The 23002-nt window shown below is 39.0% G+C and overlaps 1 protein-coding gene across 5 annotated transcripts in view; it reads left to right on the top strand.

Moving 5' to 3' along the window:
- samd12 (sterile alpha motif domain containing 12) overlaps window positions 1–23002 on the top strand; it is a 129124-nt gene that overhangs the window by 64169 nt on the left and 41953 nt on the right. For 2 of the 5 annotated variants that reach the window (XM_014022457.1, XM_014022452.1), the window contains 1 exon segment: window positions 14466–14566. The exons of 2 other annotated variants lie outside the window; for them this stretch is intronic. In XM_014022457.1, coding sequence (XP_013877911.1) covers window positions 14466–14551 — 86 coding nt within the window. In that variant the 3' untranslated portion in view covers window positions 14552–14566. 5 annotated transcript variants of the gene reach the window in all.

Below are 23002 nucleotides of genomic sequence, written 5' to 3'. Positions count from 1 at the left end.
GCCGTCTCCAGCCTCCCTGACCACCTCCGGACATCCAGGAGCCCAGACAACGGTGGACGGACCAGAATCCTGAGCACACGCCTTCAGCTTCCCAGCATTTGCTCATGATCTGACACAACTCGGATCGATATCCAGAGAGGACACTTACTTTATTTTGAGGCAATCCATTATCCCATAAACATGCCCTGGCACTGGCTCCAGACTCACTGTGTGTAATGGAGACGAATGGAAAAAATGGCACTCAAGAACTTGTTTTGGCCGCCATTCGTCAAGGCAACCATTATGCAGCTTTGAGTTAGAGGGGCAGCGAGCCCATCAGTTAATGCATAATCAGGACAGACAACATAATGTGTTAATGCGGTGCTCCTCCATGCTTCTTTAATTAGTATAAGTTATTAATCGGTTAGTGCTGAAAGTCCCCGACCTGCTTAATGAGTGGGAAAACAATTCTGGAAATTAAATTTAGTGTCTTTAATGGCTCTGATTGTATTAATGAGTCCATTAGTGGTTGCTTTAATACAAAAGACCCATTATAGTCCATTTACCTGCACACGGGCTTAATGTTGTTTCTTTTGAATTAATAAGAATCTACATTTATGCTAAAATGTTTCTCATACAGTGATTCTGAAAATGCAGTAATCATTAGAGGACCCCCGTCTATTTAAATGAGCCACCGGCAGATAGAGCCGGCTGAGCCAGGAGCTAGAGAGGTGGGGAATAAAGAGCATATTTATTCACTGAAGGATCTTTGAGTGCACGGTTCCATATATGCATAAAGACGAGCATTAAGAAGAGAGAACAAAAGGCGTCGACGGAAAGGGGAGAGGGATACCAAGGACGTTTTTGAGGGAAATGAGGTGCAACAAGCAGGTGCATAAAAGGAAATGATGTATGCGGTGCCAGCACTGGATCGTGGTTTGTGTATCCAGGATTTATTGCTGCACACTTAGCGACAGTGCAGCACAAACCACCTGATCATCTGTTATTATTGTAACATCTCTCACTTTGGGGGCACGCATGATGGATGGGAAGCTGTTAATGACTTCGGGTTGAAATTATAATTACCACGAAACTGACAAAGTATTTTAAAAAAGGTGGGGTTAGCAACTGAGCATTGTCTTTATGGACACGGTCATTTATTTTAATTATTACCTGTAAAAAATGGATCATAAAGTACGRCCATTAAGGAATGGAAAACTTTCAACTTGTATTCAACTTAAAAAAAAGGAACATAACTTTTTGTGTTGTGTGTATTCTCTACAAATTGTCTAGTTTTATTGGAAACACAAACCGAACACCTCAGATCTGTTTCTGCAGAGGAATTTAAATATAAATATACACCGGCTCTTTTTGTTTGCAGTTATTTGACTTATTTTTTTAAAAAATGTGATTCTTCTCTACACTAATACGCCTACAGAATCAGAAAAAGTCACAGATTTTTAGGTTTGGGAAAGTTAAAAATGGAGAGCTTTGCATCCGGAAGTCTGATCCGCCCACCGTATATCAGTTGTAATTGGTACCATTAGTCTTTATATGCTTGACTTCCTGCCAAAATGTCATCCTATCCATTTCCCCTTGTCACAATTTAGTATTTTTTACAGTATTGTAATTATTTAAATGTGCCTGTTTCATTGTAGACATTTATACATAAAAATATCAAATTTAAAAACAACAAAACCCTACACACGGTGTCTGACAGCCAGTCCTGRTCGCTCCGTGCTGCACGCCGAGCAGCACCTGCTGTGGAGGTCATAATGGAAGCAATTAAACCTGTCAGAGAAATAACACCGTGTCCTGAATGACTCTACGTTTTAATGACCCTGGTAGAAAAATCAGGCTTTCAGTAAGCCGTACGGAGTGGCGACATGCAGACAACAAATTAAAATTATACCAGTCGGAGTGGAAAATTGACTAAAGTCACTGTTGATTTGTTACGCTAAAGAAGTGAGTTTATTCTCTTAGACTAAAGCCTCAAAGTCKTATTCTAAAATAATATGGATTTTTGTAGCAGCTTAATATGAAGACTGTGAATTCTCCTTCAGCATTCATAAAACTGTTTTTTATTCTATACATATTTTTCAATCTGACTACTTCTACATATTTTATGCTTTTTTAAACATTCATGTCATATAAATCTATTTAGTTTCTTAAAACAAAGTTCTCTTTAAAGCATGTTTTAGAATACTGGCTCTCTTTTTGCCTTATTCTTCTACTTGATTTTTTAGCTAGGCTTTTCCTGTTTTTTGTTTTTAGCTACCGTTGTGCTACTTTTAGTTTTCATCTAGGCTTGCTTTTTTAGTTTTTAGCCACTTTTGTTACTTTTAGCTTTCAATAAGGCTTTTGCTTCTTTTTAGTTTTTAGCTACCGTTCTGCTAATTTTGGCTTAACTTTTTCTACTTGTAGTTTTGAGCTACGATTCTGCTACTTTTAGCTTTCAGCTGCTCTTTTGCTATTGATAGTTTTAAGCTACTGGTCTGCTGCTTTTAACATTTAGCTAGACTTTTAGTACATTTAGTTTTTAGCTACTGTTTGTCTAATTTTAGCTAGGCCTTTGCTGATTTTTTTAGCCACCTTTCTGCTACTTTTAGCTTTCAACTAGATTTTGTTACCTTTTCATTTTTAGACATTGTTCTGCTTCTTTTAGCTTTGAATTATCATGTTTATTTTACCTTTTTAGCTATTTTTTTGTTTAGCTTGGCCTTTTGCTTCTTTTAGCGGTAACAGTTATTTCCAGCAGTTCTTCAGATTTTAGCATTCAGCACTCTACATTTTCTTAGAAAAAGCAGTTTGTTTCTTTCCTGTCTGTTCAGATAACAGCCGAGCCGCTGACCTGAAATGCTCTGAAATGTGTCCCAGATTTCAAAACGAAGCATTTCTGTGAATCTCTTCTCAGGCTGAAGTCACAGTAATCTGTACGTTGTAAGAATATCTGAATATGACAATAAAAATTATGCTTACCCCAGTCATGCTGGAAGTTTAGCTCGTTGAAGATTCACCTTCAAGTTTTTCTTATCTAACAAAAGACTGAAAGCATCAAAGCTGGTTTATTTTTTTATTAAATTGTTGAAACATTTAGAAGAAATGGGCGCCTAAAGGATGATTCATTCCCTTTTATTTTAAAGCTTCACATATCCATTTTTCTGACTCTGGGAGCTGCAGTGCTGTGAAGCTAAATTACAAAACGTTTGACATCACGCTAACAAAGCTGTGTTGTATCTTCTTTAAGCTGCAACATTTTCTTTTAATCTTCCCGTGYCTTTGTGGAGCGCGCCGGCAGCAGGTGAAAGTTCTCCGGCGGAACTTGGCCTCCATTAAAGATTTGGTTTGTTCACAGATGGAGCTGTTGGAGGCGGGGTCCCGGCACTTCAGGAGGACGTTTCAAATCAGAATCAGTTTGTTGCTTCGTCAGAAGATTAGCAAACCGCTGGCAGGAAGGTCTCTTCGCATTTCCACATGATTGATCTTCAGTCACCCTCACGTCTTTTTTATGGCAGCGATGAATTACAAGATGTTCTTCCTCGCATTCATCAGAACAAGAATGAAACTCGTCTCCAACATCTTTTCTCATTTTGTTTACGTTTCATGATTTGTCTCATTCTGGCCACCGCCCTGACCTGAGTCACTGTGCTTCAGGGTGATTTCCTGGTGTGAATCTGGCTTTTGGTTATGGTCCAGGGTGACCCCGGTGTGGCCTGGCCCTGATCCAGCAGCTGTCTGCCAGCTGCTGCAGCAGCTAATGAGGGATGCTGAACGTTTCCCCCTGCTGGCTGACTGCTTGATTTATTGTTCCGCTGCAGTTCATACCTGCAGCCGTGTTCCTGTGTATTAACCAACACCACATAATAAAGTTTCCTCTGCAGCTGATGTATCGATCCTCCGGTCTGTTGCTGAGATGCATGTAGGAGCTACAGTGATAGTGTTGTGGCGAATAACATTYGACTTTGTCCCGAAAGGACGTTAAGAACCGACACTGAAAGGTTTCATGTCTTGAGGATTGAAGATCTTCATCTTTTTGTCTCATAAATCAAAYTCAAAACATCAGCCGGAGTAACGCGTTGCTGTCAATCAAAACAGGTTTTCWTTAAACTCACGGGCTTCAGGTGTCAAACGAGCCGACTGTGACCTCATCACTTCGTCACATACAAAGATGTGTGGAGTGATGCTCGGGCGCTTTTCTTTCTTTTGGACTCTCTGAGCTCGTAATGCCGACGGTGCAGTTTTAACTACAGTAAATTAAGTTTTTGCTGAAGTGCTTCTGTATACGCAAATGAGCAAAGATATACAAGTAAAAACTTGTGTCTGTGCATATTTTTAACCTTTTTCTTTGATAACTAAAGGTTGACTGGTGCATAAATTATTTTGGATATTCCCCACTGCAATTATGTGGATGTTTTCTGTTATTCTTTTGTTTCCAGCTTCCTATACTTTTTTCCTAAATTGTCCTGCATATTAAAGGAGCACATATAGAGCAGTCTGAAACTGCTGTACAAGAGGGAAAAGGTGCATGAAAAAATGAAACCAAATGTAATAAAAGTAGTTGTTTTATGTTTGTAGACATTTGTTTTCCAGCTCATCTGCCTTGTGCATGAATTCTTTATAATAATTAATAGGTGGTAACTTTTCTCAGTGTTTATAACCTCTATAAATTAAAGCCCGCTTCGATGACCTCACTTAAAAGCACACAATCACGCATCAACACACACACGTGCAAACACAAGGGTTTGGTGTCTTTATGGTAATTATGCAGATGGAGAGAGAGTAAGYGGCTAGCAAGCAACACTTTAATTTGAATTCCTCCTTTCACCCACCATGTTTCACTAATAGTTCCATTCACAGTCATTTGTTCCGCTTCGGGCAATGACTCATAACAGAAGTATTGGGATGTAAAACAAATGTACCAAACACAYGTGCACCCCCTCTTTTAATTCTTTACACATTGCACCTCCTTCCTTCCACAGCTCCAGCTCCACCTTCCTTCGCTCCAGCATCGTTACGGCTTTTGGCGGCGGAAAGTGTTGAGTTATGGCGTGTCACTGTTTTTAAGTGCTTCGGTATAAAATGAGCTCAGGGAAACCACAAGATGTGGAACGAGGTAGGCAAACCATGCTCTGCTGCAGTGTGCCAACCGTTTATTATCCGGTAATATCATCATACAGCGCACACCTCAGGCACCACATCCACCCAGCAGATATTTATGAGGGATATATTATTTTTCACTACGCACACAATAAATCATCACTTGAAACTTTAGCTGAGTGGTTGCTCACTTGAACCGCCCCCCCCACCCCCACCCCACGGGTGTGATTCCACCCCGACGCCTAAAAACATTTGCAGGAACTCCTGTTTTTTTTGCTTCAGAGTTTTATTTGCCCATTACCACAGTGACGTGGAAGTCGTTCAGCGCCGAGCTTGTTTTAACTAAAGAGCCGCCTCGACTCAAGCAGACAGAACAAACTGCATCTTGTTACCCTGAAGGTAATGTGTATCTGTGAGCACCAGTAACTGCCTCAGATCTGGGTTTGTTTATGAAGCTTAGTGSTTTTAGTATTTAATTATTTCAGGGGGCAACAGAACTGTGAGCGATGTCCTTGCTGAGTGAATGCTGAGTCAGCATTTTCACCATTAAAACAATCCACTTTTTTTCCACAAAATTTTCAGCAGATATCTCATTTTACAATTTTTGTGCTACAACAGTTTCAACAATTTATGTATCAAAAGTTTGAGCTCATTCAGAAAATTCCAACTATACATTTTTGTATTTCAGCACTTTATACTTTTTGTAATATTTAGCTTTTTCTGCCTTTTTTTGTTCTCATTGAAATTGAATGGAGCTGCCTATCTTGCACTTTTTTTACACACAATTTTTGTTCAGGCTCTACTTTTTTACTACTTTTGTGGGAATTTTAGTTTGGTTTAGCTTCTTTTTAGCTAATTTTAGCTTTTTTTCAGCTATCTGCTCATTTCAGCTAATCTACTAACTTATTTTCTTTGTGCTTTTATCAGCTTATTTCTGCTACTTTAAACTCTTTATGCTACTTTCAGCTGTTTTATGCAATTTAAGCTATTTTTAGCTATTTTCAGCCAATTATCACTTTTTTAGCTTTGTTTTTTTAACTATTCTGTTAATTTATTTCTTTGTGCTTTCATCAGCTGCTTCTTATGTTCAATTCTTTTTGCTTCTTTTAGCTGTTTTCCGCAATCGAAGCTATTTTCAGCTCATTTTAGCTTATTTCAGCTGTCTTTTCAGCCATTCTGTTTATTTATTTTCTTAGTGATTTCATTAGCTTCTTTTGCTAATTTAAACTCTTTATGCTTCTTTCAGCTATTTTCTGCAATTTAAGCTATTTTTAGCTGTTTTCATCTAAATTTAGATTTTTTATCTATATTCACCTTTTTGTGATGATTTCAGCTTCTTTCATCTTCTTAATTCACCAAACATGCTCTTTCTGCTTCTTTGTGCTAAATTCAGCTTTTTCAAACTACTTTGCTACCTATTTCTGCTAATTTCAGCTTTTTTGAACATTTTTTCTATTCTGAAAAAATCTTTCAGCATTGAGCATTCTTGTAGTCATCAAAGTAGCCTTAATTTAGTTCAGCTACAAATACATTTTACTTTATTCTGCAAAACATTAGTGTTCAGATTCCCATAACAGCTAAAGGCCCTGTCACACTAGACAACTTATCCCAACTTATGACCTTTTTAAAGGCATCTGCATTGAAGATGGAATTTAAAAAATCATCAGGAAACTTCTTTTCAGCGTTGCAATTCAAACAAATTGATCAAATATATAACTTTTATTAGTAATTTAGATGTAAAAATATTTCATAAGTTGTCTAGTGTGACAGGGCCTTAAAGTTTGCTGATTCATGTCTTGTTACAAATTTCAGTCTGGATCTCAAGTGTCTCCTGGACTYCTAAGTTATAAAAAGTAGTGGTTAAAGTGTTCCACTACAAAATAAAACACTTCAAAAAGCCAAATATAACACATCAAAATCACATTGAACAAAACATTTCAGAGGTTATCGTGACATTTTTACAGAAWAACCTGCACTTGAGGTTTGATTTTTTAACACTTTTTTAAAATGTTCCCTTCAAAACAGTTTAATGGAAGAAATAATTGTAAAACTTAACTACCGCTCATCATCACAAAGCCATCCTCAGACTGAGTCATGCATTTTGACCCTTAAATCATGGTCAAGAGGGCACTGTCTCCTCCTGTATTTGACTCTATATGTTTACTGGAATAGTTGTAAGGATGGCTGTATTCTCCAACAGGCTTGGACAGCTGATCCTCAGCTGAGCAGAAATGAAAACACTTTTCATAAACCAACAGTCACAAAGTTTTGACCAATCATACAATACATGGCACATACMGAGAGAAACYAGTTCTGTCRGGGGSCAATGCACAAGACRGGGTCTCAGAGGGGAGTRGCTGCAGAAGAAAAATGCACCATTTTCGTCTTTTTAAATTTGCCAACCCTCCCAGAGCTGAAGTTTGCAGTGAAGCGACCCTCACTTCCTGTCAAACCAGCGACACGTCAGAACAGCAACAAGTGGGTGTGAGTGAGTCACTGTTTTCTGAGCACATTGTTGATCTGCGCGCACTCATTTGGACCGGACCCAYGGGACCAGACGTTTCCCAGAATAGGAACATTAACCTCGGCTCATTGGCCTGGTTTCCTGTTGGTTCTTGTTTGTGCAGTGGTTTTCAGATGATTGGATTACAAATTAAAATATCATATTTTGTTTACATTTAAAGGGGACATATCATGCAAAATCTACATTTGTAGCCGTTAAATGCGTTTTGTTGTGTACTTGTGTCTCTAGGGGTGGATTTAAAGAGACAGCCTCAAATTGAGTTGATTTGAGACACTTAAATGTGAAAAAGGATTCAAAAGCATCAYATGTCTCCTTTTTAAGTTAGAATAACTAAATAAAGAACCTAAATATATTAGAAGCGGCTCCACTACAATTTAAAATTTATTTTTACTATATTGACTCCAGTGATCCACTTCGGTCCGTTAGCTTGTTACCAGTGGCGGAGCCAGATATTTTTCTCAGGGGTGGCCAGATGGGGACCACTACACACACAGGGGTGGCCAGGAAAATTACATGATTTTTTTATTTGAAATTTTCTGCAGATCTTTGTGTTTTTGTCATTTCCTTATGTCCTTATGCYGGCAGTGACTACCTTACAAACATGGGCGTCAGAGCTATTTTAAAAGTGGGGGGACTCACTGTTGGGGGGTCTGGGGGTCCTCCCCCAGAAAATTTTGGATGAAGTAGTTGCCATTTCCTGCATTCTGGTGTATTTTACCAGGTTGTTAAACATACTTTTACCTACATAAATTAACACTTGATTTAATTATTTCMGAGACAGACTTTTCTAGTTCCATCATCCTGTTTTTAAACTCACTGCTACAGCTGAGAAAAAGTTAATTAATGTGGCACAGTTTATTGTAAGAGTGAGCTTAAGGTGAATTAAGCTTTTCCCACATCTCTCATACACAAGTTTATGAGGAAAACTTTTATCAAGGTATTTCTCATTACTTGTTAATATCTTGACTGTGCGAAGTGAAAAGTGACACAGTAAGTGAACGTTCAGACGAGTTCAAGTTGATTCATAAAAGACTATGCAATCATTTATTTACACAAATTGAACAGATCATAAGTTACACTCGAGTGAGGTTATTCCTATAACAAGCGTCAGAGTTAAATGAGATAAAACCTGTGTCCGAATTTCAATTCACATCAACTCAGATTACTTATATAGAACAGTAAAACATCAGTTCTGATGTTAAAAACCAAACAATTTTACTGGCACTTTTAGCTTAAGTTTTGGAAAATTAAGAATAAGGAAAAGAGGAAAGTAAGATTAGTATGTTACTACGACTTTTACTTTTATCGAAGTGTGAGTCGACTGGAACTGCACATCTTTTCTAAGCTCAGGTTCCACATGACACGTCACTCCGAACACATCAGCTTTTACCTGGTGATGACTTTTTAAGGCACCCTCGTGGTACAAACTGGCTCGCTTCTGATCAGTCGGAACTGATGTTGGCTCGCTTACCGGTCATTGGCGAACAGGTGCTTTTCCAGGTAACTTTCGTCTGTTTCAGTCCAAGCCAGAAAATTCAAGCCATATCCGGTTCCTCCTTCCAAAATAAAATCTCCCATCGGGAGTTAAAAACACACTTAGAGGCTTGGAGCCTCGATTTGGAACCACCGGCAGGTGTGTCGGGTCCCTGGCTGTGAAGTCCTCCCTAATTAGCTCATGGGATCAGACTTTCAGACAAAGCTGAGATTTCTCCAGAGAGAATCCCAGCTGTCTTCCTAGGTTGGAATCAGGAAGAAGAGTGTGTCGCTCAAAGCCGTCCGGGTTAGTAAAAGAAACGGACAAACTTTGGTTCCGCCTTCAGGCTTAGAGATGAGTCAGAGAAGAAAGATAAAGGATTTGCCAGCCGGTGCCAGCCCAAGGTTAAAATTCTGTGGTTGTTCAACAACATGATGTGAAAACCTCTTTTCAGCTTTCTTCTGATAGACTCTAAGAGAAATCACTGCAAAACATTTATGATGATTAATTAACATTTCTGTTTTATAATCAGTTCTGAACCATTCTGTTAGTCCAGATAAACGAAAGATTTTCGCAGGAAAAATCCACAATTATATTACTGTGTTCACAGTAAAATAAAAACAGTGATTTACATTAAAACACAATGAAAACATTGTAATTAGATTCTCTGTGATTTTTTACACCATTATAAATCTCTAAGGCACGATAAGAGAAAAGAAGTGGTTCCACTTTTCCTGTGACAGTCATTATCATGATTTAACAAATGCATAAACATTCTTAGTTAAACAACAAATGAATCACGAACAGAAGAGATTGTTCTGTCCATTATCTGATTAAGAGAACCGAGGGGTTCTCTTCCACGGTTAGAATGACCTGTCCTGGCCTAAATAGAGTTCAGTTTGTGACAGTTCCTGTCCTCTCGTCAGGCCTGTCCGAGGCCTGCTTCGAGGCAGTAAATCTTGTTTCTTCACTTGAGGTGACCCCTACATTATCATATCCAATAATTTTAGGGGTGCCTTTTACTTTTGTCGTGATTTATTTTTAATTGTAACTCATGCCATTGTGCCACATAATGATGACCMTCAACTGCATGCTTAAAACTAACATTATAAAATTTACCAAATGAAWTTAGTGAATTTAGAGGGGTGTTTCACTTTTTCTGATTTAGTGATAGCCCTACTCATAACCAAACACAAAGCATTGTGCAGGCTTCATAACATAAAATGACACTGTCTTATGGTGACAAAAAAAAATTGTCACCCTAAGTCCAAAGGTTGACAATATAAATCAGATTACATAGGCATAGGTTCTGTAAGAAAACTATCACTTCCTTGTCATTACTCTYCTTCACTGATAGAGCTTGGTGATGTTTCAAACTGTTAAACACTGCCACCAGCTGTTCAGGAGGATTATTACACCCCTAAAAGTTGTTTCACTGTGGAAGAGGTGTGTACAACAGGGTGGCCAATGGGGTGGCCAAAGATTTGTCTGTGGTGGCCATGGCCACCCCGGCCACCCCCTGGCTCTGCCCCTGGCTCTGCCCCTGCTTGTTACTCCAACCAGAATATAATTAAATGTYTCAAAACGGAAGTCCGAAAAAGTCTAAAAAGCTGTGTACAATAGATGGTCATCAGTTTGATGTGTAATTTGATGAATTTTGTTCAAGCCTCATTCTACAAGCTGTTTAAATGCTTTCTACCAGGAAGAAAACATGTGAGACAAATGTTAAAACAGGAAGACACGTCTGTCACACACCACCAGGAGAAAGGATCATCATCAGCTGGTGTTTGCAGCTCTGGAAAGCTATCTGTCCTTGTTTACAGTCCCATGGGAACAGTGGGAAAATGTCAGACAGACATTTGAAAGTTCATCACAATAAAGTCTTTATGACGAGAGATTATCCTTTCTATCTGCGCTCACACACACACTGCTTCACCTGCAGACACTGGAAGGACATGTTAGATTTTTTTTACTTTTGTGAATTACCTTTCCAAGTCAGAGTCCATCAACAAGTGACCTTTTCAGATATTCAGTGTCTGTCAAAACTGAATTATRTGGCTGCATAGTTTAATTCTGACTAGCAGCCAACGTGGCTGACTTATTCATCACCTCCCGATTTGCAGTCCAGACAGCAAAGCAACTTAAAGCCCATCTGTCTGACTCTCCCAGCTTTGCAGAACATTTTTTCCCTTCTGCAAAAAAAGAACACGAGATGATGTGTCAGACCCCTTCCCACACATCCTGCCTCATTTTTTTAAAATAATCCCTTTCTCTTCTMTCTTCTGTCTTCCTCTCTCCATCACTCGCCGTCTCCTCCTCCTGTACGTTTTGAACTCYCACATCTTAATTTTATTTTTAAAAYGTGTCGCAGGTTGTCYAACCACCTCATCCAGCCTKGAGAATGAAAACGCAGAAGCAAATTAGCAGAAAAAAAAGACATACAAATTTACAAAGTGACCTGGTTGTTACAACCTCCTTTTTGACAGCTTAGTCTGCCGCGGTTCCTAAAAGTTTCAAATCAAAGCAGCTGGACTTGTGCATTGAAGATGTTTTTCTTTATTAAAATTTGTTTTCATTAATGTCRCAGCGGTGTGTTCCTTTTGTGAGAAAACTCATTCCGCGTGACTTTAAATGCCTCGTGAAGTGTGAAAAATGGCGCTAAGTTTTGTTGGAACAGATGAGACAGCAGGAAAGGAGGGATACATGGAGGTGGGTGGGAGTGGGTACCTCACATCAGGCTCCTGGGAAATCTATCCAGGCAATATCCAAACCACAGCTCTGTGCTCCCTCCACTTTAGCCCCACACAATTACAATACTATCTGACAAAGATATTGAGCGCTGATCCCTTGCTGGTTCTGTGGCTGATTTTTCACAGCTACAGTCAGATTTTATAGAAAACCTTTTTTTTTCTCAAAAAAGGGCAAAACCCACTGACTTATAATAAGAGGAGACCAGAGCAGGCAAACAGCTTGAATCTGTTGAGCCTTCAGATCCCAGCAGGAAGGATGCAGAGGGYGAGGAGCGGACTTATTGTCTTGTCTGACCTTTACCTGGACTCCGCCTCTAAAAGCCTCACAGGTGACCTTAATAAAGGGGGCTTCTTTGGGGAGAAAGGGAGCGACCCACTTATGTTAGTGGTGGACAAGAGAAAGCAATAAAAGGGAAAAGTTTCAGATTAATTAGAACATAAATGTTAGTTTTAAATTAGGAACATGAAAGTTACAATATTTTTTTAACAAGAGCCCTGCTTGTAAACTTCCAGCTCATTGTAAAAAAATAAAAATAAAAAATTCAAAGGATTTCAGAGGAACCTGATGTTCTGCTGGAGATAATATTCTCTTTAYGAGCCGTGTGGAGGCAAAGTGAGCCCCGGGTCAAAATCTTTCCGACAATAAATTCCTAATGTAAAGCTGCTGCGTGATGAGCAAATGCAATGTGCAAATGTAAAGTTAATATATGATTTAGAGAGAGGGTGACTTTTATTTCTTAATATTCAGAATCAATAATTTACAGAGGTAATTGCAGCACTGGAGTCATTTAACTGCACAAAATCTTTGTTTTATTCTTTGGTGAAACTCAAACTTAATAAGGACGGTCAATTTTCTCTTTTTTTGCCACTAGAGACAGAAACAACATTAACATCCACCTTCTTTTTAAGGCGGCAGGCGTTAACAGAGAATATAAGTGTGTGTGTGGGGGGGGTTGTTTTTGTTGATATTTGGGGGCAATTTTAAGACAAAACGGCTACCTTTGTGGACAACTGGTGCATTTGGGGACCTAAGTTGAGTCCCCATTTGGTTTAAATGCCATTGGTGGGTTGGGGGTTTGATTTAGGACCAAGTTGTGAATTGAGTTTAGGTTAGTTTTAGGGTCAGGTAGGTAGGTACCTGTGAGGTTAGCCTTAGGGTTTGTGGTCAGGGTTAGGCTGTAGAAATGTAATGGAAGTCAATGGAATGTCCCCAAATGTATAGCTGTGCAAACTTGTGTGTGTGTGTGTGTTCTCTTTTTTTATGTGTGTTCTCAAGTGACTTTACATATTAATGGCCACGCATGACTTTTTCTCACCTCTGTCACTTTTCACTCACCATCCTCTTCATTCTGAGCATCTATTGATCTATTGGCACCACACACACACTCCCATAGCCCCCACAGAGCCATGGTCATCTCCAGCGAACAAACCAGTRCAGGGGTTTGTATCTGGACGCCCACCTTCCTCTGACCTGCCCACMTTTAAACCTGCTTGTCGACGTATCTGAAGTCCGAGCTGACATCCTCAAATACCTTCRACAACTCTTCACCCAGTCTGTCTTTAAACGTGATTATTAATATTGTGTAATGAAGTAACTGTGTGTGCGCATTTAGAGAGGTTTGGTTTAAATGTGAAATTAAAAAGCACTTTGAATGATGCAGATCGGATCTACTGTGAGACAAAAACTGACTCTTGAATCATTTTAGATGCTGTTAACAATGGTGCTTAATCAACAAGGCTGCATTGTGGCCAATTCACTAAATCAATTYGATTTCATTTCAAGGTTCTGAATCACAATTCGATTAGATTCAGTACGCTTTTAAATAATGAAAATGAATCAATAGTCGTAATGCAAATTTTGATCAAATTTTTAAAATGTTGCAAAAGAAAAACCACTGGTTTGGGGCGAATCAACCAGGTTACACAAAGTGTAATTTTGTCAGACGTTGACATTAAGCACGGCTTTAATAAACAGGAAGTAGAAGGGACAACGCACCTCAGGACAATGATGTTTTCAGGAATGTGTTGCTATTGAGCAAGTTGTAATTTTTCGGCCTATGTGAGGTAGAAATTTGCTAGGTCAGAACTTATTTGCTAAATGTGTTTCCATCTATTTTTTTACGCATTAACTCGTTTTCRGAAAATCCAGAAAAACCTTTTTGTGGATTTATTTATTTATTTATTTATATTTGCTGCTTTCTTAAACGTTTTCTAATGCGATACCTCAAAAATGTGCATTAAAAAACCTCAATGGAAACACGGCTTATGTTGTGAAAGACATTTTCTTTCTTTCTTTTGTTTTGCTCTTCCCCCTAAACAACAGGTTTTGAGGGCAAACAAATCTCAAGTCTCAAAGGTGTTTGAATTAGGAAGGCATTGCAAATAAAGGAAGTGTAAATAATGATAACGGTAACAAAACAAAATAATTTTTCACACATTTATACATCCCTGGGATAACCGTTTCAGTCAGATTTTGCCAAATCATAGTTTTGGTTCGAGCACCTGAAGGAGTCGCTTGAAGCCTAGTGCGGGCGTAAATCTCTACAAAAAATTAATATTGCTATCTCTGTTATCTTTTTGTCCCACAGAGATTCAGCTGGTAATATTAGTGATTCCCTTACTTTCTTTTATTTTGCCCCAGATGACTTGTTGTCGGAAGCTAACGTTGGCGCTTGTGCACTTGGATRARCGTCAACCGGACGTCCATGTATGGCAAGCCATGAGTGACACAAAACATATAAATGCAACTCTGCTTCATCACCTGGAAATTACCGAGGTCAACGTCGTGGGGAAAAATCGATCTCATGCACATGAACTGATATTGAAAAATTTAAATAATTTGATTATTTTTTTTACCCATCCCCATTTTTTTATGTTTTCTTTCAATTTGTTCAGATTAAACCGTTGTTTCTGTTTGTTAAGCTGTATCAGAAGTAGAACGTCTCACTCCAGCAGGTTTAAACATCCTCCTGTCAGTGAGCTGACTTGATTTAATCAGATGTTTTTACAACAAGAGGAACCATCACGGCATCTCTTTGTTTTCAACATACCTAAACAATAATTAGCTTTAACCTTCAACCAGAACCCTACGAGCAGTACTGGAGCTGGAGTGAAATTCACAAAGAAAGTATTAATTTTCTGTCCACACACCCACCTCCTCACCCTCTCCCAGGTGTTTGTTTTTTTTTTTTTATTCCTACAGTTTGTATCGTCTCTGGCGTGCTTTTTATATAAATATATAAAACCAACCAATATTCGATTTCTTGGTTGATGAGGAGCGAGAGCCACTTGAACACACACTTGTTTGGATGCATTCATGTTTCTGGACGTGTTAGTGTCTCACCGCAGCTCCACGGGCTGTCGGTCTAATTTCTGTGGGACAACYGAGACGCCGTTGTTTTCAGCCGCCACACAACTCGAGCGTGTTTTTCGGCGGAGCTTCAATTAAAGGGAACCGGCTCACGGGAGAGGAGAGGTGGCCGTCCGCCGAGCTGCGCACACGCATTCAATTCCCTGAGATTGATCAAATGTTTCAGTGTGCAGCCCCGCTCCACGGCGCACAGCTGGACTGCATTTCTCACACACACACACTCACACACAATGACTCGCACACATTTTATAAATCTTTTGTGTCGTTCCATTTTAGAGGAAGGTCTACATGATCACTGAGGCTCGTGGAAAAAGCTGCTGTATTCAGGCTTCTTTCTGAAAATTACATTTTGTAGAAAATGGCTACCCCACATTGTGCATCGCTGCTCCGCAGGAAGCGAAATTACTGAACTCTGTCGTTGTTTACTGACATCCATATTGTTGCTAGCTCACGGTGTCGGCTGTGTGCATAAACTTTTGGGGTTATTAATCATAGTGGCGTATCATTTTTGCCAGCTCATTCCTCAGAGAGCGTGTCGCAGTTGTGCGACATCAGCTCTCCACCTCCTGCAGAATAAATGTAAAACTGAGAGGTTTCAGGGTTTTTAAAATAATTTTTTGAGTCCTCACTGAATTTTTGTCTCGAGTTCAGAAACTACATCTGTTAATAATGAAAACAAAAGAGGGACTGTGTTAGTTATCTGAATGACTATAAAACATTCACACTATTTATGATCCATTTTTCTTTTGTATGTTTTTTATGTCTAAATCTTTCCACATTTTTTTGGGCTACTTTAACAATTTCATCTCTTTCAGGACATGACATCTATAACTTTTGGTAATTCAACAATTTATACAATTTATATTTGCTGCCTTTTCTGATTTTATTTTCATTAAAACCCTTAAATATTTATAAATCTTTACTGTAATTTTACCTTTTAGTTTTGTTTCTGCCTTTTTAACTTTGTTCTATTTGAAGTTTCTTTTAGCTTCTTACTGGCTAATTTTAGCTCTTTTCTTTTTGCATTTTCATCTATATCTGCCTTTCCATTGACCATGAAAATGCGCAAATTAGAATTTTGAGAATAAATTTACTCAAAGGAAACACACCAATTTAAAAAAAATCTTTATTTTTTGACAAAATATTTTTGCGCTAGGATGAGGTCGTTTTTCGGCTGTATCAAAATTGGTGTGTTTCGCAAAACTGCAATGGAAACACTTTTTTCGCATCACGGGAGTCACGTGATCAACAACCGGCTGTTTCTTCTGGCGAAAAAGATGAAGAAGATAACAGGAAGTAGAAGTAGTTGTAAAATCACCGAAATTCTAAAAGAAAGTATTAAACTCACTGACTACAATTTCCCATAAATGCTGCATACGTAACCGCTCCCAGGTATGAGGGGCTTTTCACTCGAAAGCCTTGATAAGATGCCGACTCTGATGATGAGCGCTAGTGCTATGGTAGCAATTATGCTATGTGTTTACATCCACTTCTGCCATGTTTGTAATGACTTATTGTGAGAACAAATGTATCAATAGCATTTCTTACTTAATGGAAACACTGCAATTGCAAAACTGTGTATTTTTGACATTTACAGAAAATCGACAAAGTTTTGCGCACATTTGCAATGGAAACACAGCTTATCCTTCTGCTCCTTCAGTAATTCTTTTGCTAGTTGCGACAAACGTGCTTTTGTTTCACTTCCTTCAACTAATTTCTTTCCTTGTGCCTTTTCAGCTGCTTTCTGATTATTTCAGCTGTCATCTGCCTGTTTTGCTACTTTCTTTTAGCTGTTTTCAACTGATTTTGGCTTTATTTCAGCAAAATTCACCTTTTGTGATCATTTCAGCTTCTTACTTAATTCAGCCAACATGCTTTTTCTGCTTCTTTGTGCTAGTTTCTGATTTTTCAGCTATTTTAGTTTTAGTTAATTTCAGCTGGGGATTATTTTTTGTGCATATTTAGTTTCTTTTCTCTGCGTTAACCATCTTTCTCCTAATTTCAACTAGTTGCTGCTACCTTTAGCTTCTTTTTGCTAATTTTAGATACTTTGACTTGACTTTCAGCAATAATTTTTTAACAATAGGTTTTCACACTGCATTTTTTGCAAAAAATAAAAATCTCTAGTTAGCTGTATTTTGTTCTAAATATTGGAAATGGGAACTCACTTCATCTGTTGCGTTTAGTATTTGGTTGTGATGCTGGAACTGACAAATCTTATTTTGGATGGCCTCCCTTCTCCCCTTATAGCCATCCTCTCCACACCGTTATGATTTTTTTTAAGTGAAGAAAAAATAGAGACAGAGAGAAAAACAGAAAGAAGTAATTAGAAAGATAGAAAGACTGAAATAGCGATTAGAAGTATTTAAATATACACCAACAAAACACAGGACCACACACCCAACATCTGTCCGCTCACCTGAAAAATAAATGGATAAATACATGTAGGGCATATATAAAAACATACACATACCCATACATATATAAAGATATACATACATACATGCCTACATTCATAAATATTGTCCGTATATACACATAGACATATATACACACTCAGTGACCAGTCAGAACCCCCCGGATCAGAACACCTGTTTGTGAGCGGTTGTGAACACGCGTGTATATACAAGATTTCTCCAGTGGAATATTTAATAGTGACTGTGGAGGACCGAGACCCAACCCCCAAGACACGAGGCAGACATAGGGAAGACCAGAGCCCAAGGGCCCGAGAGGAATCCCGAGCGCAGAGCCCCAAGGGGCACCCGCACGGGAAGATCCGCCCACCCACCCCCCAGATCAGACCATAGGGGAGAACTGGGAGAGTCCCCCCAGCGACCTCACGTACAGCCCCCGGGGCCAGCAGCGACAAACTCATGGGCCCCACCGGCACCCGCCATACCAGAGCAGATCCAGGAAAGGGCAYAGAGGTCCGGGCCCCCAGGGCGCACCCCCTCCAGGCCAAAGCCCGTCAGGCCCAGAGGCCCCGAGCCCCAACAGGCAGTCGCCAGGCCGGCACACACCCCAGCGCCCAGCCCCAGACCCCGGGAACCCCCAGCACACCGGCGGCCAGCCGCACACCCCACGGGGGGGGCCGAGTAGCAGCGGGCCCCCAGATAAACCAGCAGTAGGGGCAGCCCAGACCGCAGCCTGACAAATACCCAAACATACACAATCGCACCATCCCACCCTCATCCTCACCCCCACTCAGTCGAAGACGTACAAGGACTGACAACTGACAACTCTTCTTTTGTTTCAGATGAAACTTAGCAGCAATTAGCCATGAAAAGGGACAGACAGTTCTGCTTATTTCACCACTTTTTATTTAAAAATTGCTTAATTTAGTTTACATTTTTATCCGTGAAAATTTTACTGACTCACATGCTTTGAAATTGAGATTTGCTAACTTTTTTTCTCTCTGTTCCATTGAACAGTAAACCGTTCAAAGACCTACATCTTCATTAACTGTAAGTCACTTCTCCAGCAAAGAGCCAAATGTCTTCAGTTGTTCTACGACAGAGCTCTTTTGTAGTAATGAACTCTGAAAATCCCCCCACAGCTCAGCGGAGCCTCTTTTAAATCGTCACTTTGAGTCATAACTTTACTCTCTCCGTTCTCTCTCTTTCTTTCTTTCTTTCTCTCTCTCTCTCTCTCTCTCTCTCTCTCTCTCTCTCTCTCTCTTTCTCTTGCTCTCTCGCTCTAATCATCATAATCTGCAGCAGACAAAGGCAGGTGTTTTTAGATGAAACACTCTTCCTTTGCAGCTCTGAAGAGCAAAGAGTCGGTGCAGACTCACGGTAGAGATGAAAGAATGTAAAAACTGAGTTACCGTCTCTCATTAGCTGGTAGAGATGGGAAAAAAGTTTTGTTGCAGTGTKATTCATGAAATGAACAGAAACATGACTCCAGATTAAATGCTCTGCATCTTTGTACATAAACATGCAAATATTCTGCTTTTTTAGTTTCCCATTCATAGCGCAGCAAGTGAGCATAAAATTACCCAAATCACAGCAAAACCTAAATAAATTCTTGTTTTTCATAAAATAGTTATTAATTATTGTCATCTGTTTGTGTTTTTCTGTTGGAAAATTATTTAATCATTTCATTGATTTTAATTAAACTTTTAAGAACTAATTACTGTTTGGACATCAGAAACTGATTCAAGATGGCTGCCACAATAATCTACCTTAAATTGAGCTAAAGTTTACTGAAGTAGCTCAGAATCATCCTCAACACAAACTCTAAGATCTTTATTTAAAACAAGACAAATGATTCAGTAGATATTAGAAAATTTTTGACTAATATTAAAGCACTGAATTGTTGTTTTTATTGCCAAAAACCAGCAAGAAATAAACCCCAAAGCACTGTTCATCCAAACAGTTTAATGGTTTCTCTTAAGCAGAACAAAATGTTGCAGCCCAGTCTAGTTTCCTTTGGTTGTTTTCTGTCAAGACTTATCAGGCTGAACATAATAAAATCTACACTTCTGCTCAGAGAAGCTGCTAAATCCTCCGTTTTCACAGAGCTGTCATGTAAAACAGGCCGATCTTCTGCCGTTTTCTTTCCCCTGAGAAGCCACTTTCTGAGCATCTCCTCTTCGCTTGTTTACTCTCTGTAACATTTCCTTAAGTGAACTCTGAGAGGGGCTCCATCAGCGTCGCGTAAAAAAGACGGCATTTACTCAAGTCAGCGCTCTTTAATCTGGACATGTGAAGGACGCCGGTAATTTCCTCTCTTCTGCGAGCGCGGCGGCGTTTTGATGATGTAAACACCTGAGTTTATTGTGGTTGCTTTCAAATTGCCTGAAGTGGCTGCTTCTGTAATTGCGGGTTGAATCGAAGTGTTAAAGACTGAGGGGGGAAAAAAACACCTCAATTTACATAAATAATGTTCACGCTTGACTTTGCAGCGGAGTCGTGACGAGCGCGCTGAAAATGATCTTAAAACTGTCACAAAGACGTGTGACTCCATCACATCCACTGAGAGAGATCTTTAGGTGGCGGTAATTACCTGCGAGCTCCAGGACAGCTAAGGTCAGAGGAAATGAAGCTTTCTAATTGCAGCTAGAAAGTGAAAAACAACAAGAACAAAAAAACAAGTTTTATAAAGTGTTCAGTGAGGGGAGAAACAGAGTTTTGGGAAAGTTCAGAGGGAATGTAGTTGAAAATGTCTACTGAAAACTTGAGATAGAAGCCATGAAGAAACTAAATTGTCTCTTCTGACGCTTGTTTTATGTCTCTGAGCTGCAAATCTTGTCTTATCTGAGAGACAAAGAGCACAGAAATCTTTACAAAAACAAAAATACAAACTTTTTTAGACTTCAGTCATCAAAAAAACTCACATCTGTAACTTTTGAGCACAAATAAAAATCACTGGTTTGGCTTTCAGCTCAAGAAGTGGGTCTGTGCAGTCACTAAGTAGGAGTGTCTTATTTTGTGGGAGGAGTTTCTTAAAGACGTGATTGACGGTGGGGTTCAAAGAAGCCGGGGGGGCAGCGGGGAGGAGCTTGGTCGAGTCGGGCAGAGGAAGCACCTATGTTAAGATWAATTTATTCATAACTTGAGGCAAGAAGCCACTTGAAATTTGAAGTCAATAAATTATTTTTACATGCTCAAAATAATTATTTGTGTCATTGTTGTGTTTTAAACTGAACATACAGTCAATAAATCATTATTTTACAATCAGTCCAATAGTATATTTTACAAGTTAATCTGACCAATCATGGTTAGGACAAACTCCGCCCACACACCAACTCCACTAATCACGATTAGGGACAACTCCGCCCACACCAAGACCTTCACCAATCATGGGAAGGGCCAACGCCCCCCACAAGATAACATGTACTGCAGGGACCCCCTACTTGCAGCAACATGAGATAATACAACATTTTTACCTTGAAAAKATGTTGACTGTGCAAAAATTCTCATCAAATACTGAGCAGATTTTAATGAAAGTCTCAGGGATTGTTGATTGGATATTTATCTACAATGGATTACATTTTGGAGCAAAACCAGTGCAAGATGGCTGCCACTCTATGTAAATAAGTCTGTACCAACAGTGTGAACTTTAGAGTGAGATAACGTTTGGTCTTGTAGCTGAGTCATTATTAATATTAATAATCATTATACCTGTCATTTCTCAACAGAAGATGATCCCAATTTAATGTAAGAAAATAAAAATTTAATAAACTGTTTTTGCACAAATAATGACAAAACTAAATCTGTAAATGTGTTTAAATTCTTAAAAATGGTTAAAACTTCCATATCCTGTTCAAAACAAATATCATAGATTAGATAATATTTCTATTTTTCTTTTCAATTAAATCTTATTTTAGATCATTTATAAAGTGGCAACACAACAAAAACCTAACAAAACAGTAGTAAATGTGTTTATTCAAATCCAAATAACATTGAGTTCTTCAATTTTCTGCATTCAGATAATTAGTTGTCATAAAATACCCATTTTAAAACTATTGTTTTTTCTAAGAAAATCATAAAAATGGGATCTATCCCTTCATCCTGTTAGAGTCAGACCGTTACATCGATGGAGAGAGCTCTCAGSCAACTGAGGAGGAGTTCTCTGTGTGATATTTTCTCTTTTAATGCTGTGGGTCATGTTTATGCAGAACTCGGGGGGAAAATGAACCCTTGTATATGTTTATGAACGTTTATATGATGTCATTACTCAGTCTGAGAAGGTTTACAGTCACAGCTGCAGACATAAATACACAGGAGTCAAATGAAAACACAAAATGTCAACCAAATCGTAACCTTGAGACGCTAAAAGGAAGCAAACAAATGGAGATTTTTATCACCGATTACCATGGCAACCGTAATTTGCCATAACCGTTTACAACATATGTATATTTTCTAAATATCAGCTCCTTGTGACAGGTTGTAAATTAATAAGAAAAGAGCAACTCTGTCGCGTCGCAGACGACATGAGCTGCATTAATAAACAGTGTTTTCCTGCGTCAGAAAATGTCAACCCACCTCCTCTGGAAGGGTTAACAATGGCTCCTCACGTCTTCGTCTCCTGCTTGTCGTCCATCTATATCTCCTCTTCCTTTGTTCCTGTTTGTCAGGCATTGTAACCCGCCCGTCTTTTCACGTCCTGCAAATTAAGACTTTCATTCAGCCATCAATCATCTGGTCTTTCACACAACAAGAAGACACGGAGGCGAGGGCTGATTTATCTCTAAACTCTGTGTAACGGACTGAATCACTGCCAGCTACCCAATGGCCTTGTACAGTTAAGGATCGGAGTGTTATTCAGGCTCACTTTTATTAATTTTTTTTTAAAGTTTGTCAGAGTGAGCTGGTACCTGCTTAACTCCTGACCACCAATCTAATACACACTTCTTTTCTCTTTGTTCTGAAATAAGAAATGTATTCTTTGTTTGAAGGCAGAGGCACGATYGTCCTGACTTCTTGCAGAGCAGGTTCAGTAGATTTTCTAAAGAACCCTGAGCTCCATTACTAAAACAGGCAAGTTATTTAAAAAGGCATTCAAGCATAAATGAAAAGCTTGCAACCTTTGGTCGGTGCTTCTCTGCAGACACGTGGATAAATTACCACCAATCAAGCAAAAGGTTTTTTTTAGTGCTTCGTATGCTTGGCTTCTTATTTATCCATCACGAAGGTGTGAATGGTTTGCTATTAGCTCGTCCATCTGGTTATAATTAAACTGTTTATCCAGAATGAGGTAGTTATCTAAAGAGAAAAGCTATCTACAGCAGGTGAATCCTGATTTATACTTCACAAGACATCAGAAATGTCTTTTCTTTTTTTTTATCAAGGACTTTTTATATT

Source organism: Austrofundulus limnaeus, unplaced genomic scaffold (assembly GCF_001266775.1).
Source record: "Austrofundulus limnaeus strain Quisiro unplaced genomic scaffold, Austrofundulus_limnaeus-1.0 Scaffold330, whole genome shotgun sequence".
NCBI classification, from domain to species: Eukaryota; Metazoa; Chordata; class Actinopteri; order Cyprinodontiformes; family Rivulidae; genus Austrofundulus; species Austrofundulus limnaeus.
The sequence above is the reverse complement of the archived record's forward strand: the minus strand, read 5'-3'. Positions and strand labels throughout refer to the sequence as shown.